The following is a 2,808-nucleotide window of genomic DNA, read 5'->3' on the forward strand; positions in this document are numbered from 1 at the left end:
CTGAGGTTTCTAAGGAGAGCAGTGATGGGATCTCTTACGGGAAGAATAAAAAGTGGAAAAGAGAAGCTCGGGTTAAGTCATGTAATGCTGGTGCAACGAATGGAGGTAAAGGGAAGAGGAAAGTTCAAAAGGTTGGTGCTGATGATATAACAGACATGGACATTGATGGGGAGTTGGTTACAAAGAGAGCAAAAGAAGGTAGTGAAGTAGTATCTATTCATCTGATATCGGCCGACTCAGAGGATCACCGGGTCCGCCGGACGCAGTGAAACACCTATTTTGGAACTGTCGGGGGATGGGAAACCCTCGAACAGTCAACACGTTACGTTGTATTATGCAGCGTTACTCCCCTGATTTGGTTTTCCTATCTGAAACCAAATTGGATTCGGCAAGGATAGAGAGAATTTTACATAGTTTGAATTTTGATAATTACATCTCGGTTGACAGCTGTGGTGCTAGTGCTGGTTTAATTTTAGCTTGGCGGGATGGTTTTGAGGTGAATCTTCGTTCGAAACAAAAAATCACATTGATGTGAATGTTACGCAGGAAAGAGGAGGTTGTTTATGGCGTTTAACTGGTTTTTATGGCTTCCCAAAAGAGAATGAGAAGTTCAAATCTTGGGAGCTTCTTCATAATCTTTTCTTGGAGGATCATGAGGCTTGGGTTGTTCGTGGAGATTTTAATGAAACCTTGTGGCAAAGAGAAAGGTGTGGGGGAAGTTGCAGAGAGGAGCGTATGATGAGGCAATTTCGAGAGATTTTATCGTCCTGTCAGCTTGACGAGCTGGTCTCAAAAGGTTCTCGTTTTACTTGGTGTAGAGGAAATGGTGACCGAGATCCAATTTTTGAAAGATTAGATCGCATAATCGGTAATTTGGGGTGGAAAAACATGTTCCCTACAGCTGTGTTCTTTGTCCTTCCAAGGGAAAATTCAGACCACTCTCCGCTGCTTCTAGACTCTGATTACCGAAGTTGTAATAGGGAGGTGAGAAGATATAAACCTCAACTGTTTGAAGCTATGTGGGTTAGAAGGTCGGACTGTGAGGGTGTGGTAAAAGAGGCGTGGGATGCTAATGGAGAGACTAGTTCGGTCTCAGTCTGGAATAAAATTGCATGATGTCAAAGCTTAGCTCGTGGAATAAAGATGTGGTGGGCAACATTTCTAACAGAATACGGAAGCAGCGAAAGTTGCTTGCTAGCTTTCAGCAAGGAACTGTGAACGCTGATCAGTATGATTAAAAAAGATGAGAGGGACCTCAATGAGTTGATGCACTGCGAAGAAGTCATGTGGAAGCAAAGAGTAAAGGTTTCTTGGTTGAGAGAAGGAGATAAGAACACATCTTTTTTCCATCAAAAGCTTTGATGCAGAGAAAGAAAAACTCTATTGTTGGATTATATGACATTGATGGCGTTTGGAGGGAAGATACAGCAGGTATAGGCGGGGTGGCTTTAGAGTATTTTCAGAGGCTATTTACAAGTTCGAATCAAACTAAGATGGGTGAAGCGCTTGAGGGTGTTAGCAGGAAGTTACCTAGCGAGATGGTTGCAGACCTGAGCAGACCATATGTTGAAGAAGAGATCCTGAGAGCTTTGAAGCAAATGAATCCGCATAAGGCACCGGGACAGGACGGTATGTCGCCTCTTTTTTACCAAAATTACTAGCATATAGTTGGTCGGGATGTCAAGAATTTGGTGCTGAATATTCTAAATGGGGGAGAGTTTCCGGATAAATTCAATCATACCCACATAGCGCTAATACCAAAAGTTATGGATCCGGAGTCCATGAAAGATTACAGACCAATCAGCCTTTGCAACGTGGTATACAAAATGGTTTCAAAGGCGTTAACGAATAGGCTGAAGGCGGTGCTAACCCAAATAGTATCCGAAAACCAAAGTGCGTTTGTTCCGGGTCAGCTGATCACCGATAATATTCTGGTTGCGTTTGAATGTTTCCACCATATGCGTATGAAGAAAAAGGCAAAGAAAGGTTTTATGGCGATGAAACTTGATATGAGTAAGGCTTATGATAGGGTGGAGTGGAGTTTTCTAGAGGCGATAATGGAAAAGGTGGGTTTTCCGAGGAGATTTAGGGAGTTAATTATGAGATGCAGTTCTTCAGTATCATTCTCGGTTCTGATTAACGGGATACCGCAGGATAGCTTCTTACCGAGGAGGGGTCTTCGTCAAGGTGACCCTTTATCTCCTTTCCTATTCATCATGTGCTCGAAAGCCTTCTCTGGTTTGATATCTAATGCGATTAACTCTCAAAGATTGCATGGTCCGAAAATAGCGAGAAGCGCACCTGTTATATCCCATCTGTTTTTTGCTGATGATTCTATTATTTTTTCCCGGGAGAATGAGACGGAGGGGGCTGAAATTAGAAAAATCATTAAGTGCTATGAAGCAGCTTCAGGCCAGGTTATAAACTTTGACAAGACGGCTATCTCTTTTAGCCGAAATGTTAAACCTGAAAAACGAAGAGCTTTGGCAAGAAACTTAGGTGTGAAGGAGGTTGTTCACCATGATAGATACTTGGGGCTTCTGACGTTCGTGGGTAGATCGAAGAAAGAAATTTTCAACATTCTCCTTAAGAGAGTTTGGAAAAAGCTAAATGGGTGGAAGGAAAAGCATTTATCGAAGGGCGCAAAAGAGGTGTTACTTAAAGCCGTTGTTCAGGCGATCCCTACGTATACCATGGGCGTTTTTAAACTTCCTATTTCGGTGTGTAAAGAGCTTCAAAGCTTAATGTCAAACTTCTGGTGGAAAAATGGGGATGGCAAGAGAGGTATGAATTGGGTTAGTTGGGAGA

General features: G+C 42.6%; 1 protein-coding gene across 1 annotated transcript; it reads left to right on the forward strand.

The window, feature by feature from the left end:
• Window positions 1–295: 295 nt before the first annotated feature.
• On the forward strand, window positions 296–1,116 carry LOC126681948 (uncharacterized). The gene is made up of 2 exons (XM_050377502.1): window positions 296–496; window positions 547–1,116. The coding sequence occupies exons 1-2, from the start codon at window positions 296–298 to the stop codon at window positions 1,114–1,116; spliced, it is 771 nt and encodes a 256-aa protein (XP_050233459.1).
• Window positions 1,117–2,808: the final 1,692 nt, after the last annotated feature.

This window comes from Mercurialis annua, linkage group LG5 (genome assembly GCF_937616625.2).
Source record: "Mercurialis annua linkage group LG5, ddMerAnnu1.2, whole genome shotgun sequence".
Classification (NCBI taxonomy): domain Eukaryota; kingdom Viridiplantae; phylum Streptophyta; class Magnoliopsida; order Malpighiales; family Euphorbiaceae; genus Mercurialis; species Mercurialis annua.

Coding starts and splice junctions, on each gene's coding strand:
- LOC126681948 (XM_050377502.1), top strand. CDS start 296: ATGGGAAACCCTCGAACAGTCAACACGTTACGTTGTATTATGCAGCGT. Junction 497..546: donor CTTGGCGGGATGGTTTTGAG/GTGAATCTTCGT, acceptor AATGTTACGCAG/GAAAGAGGAGGTTGTTTATG.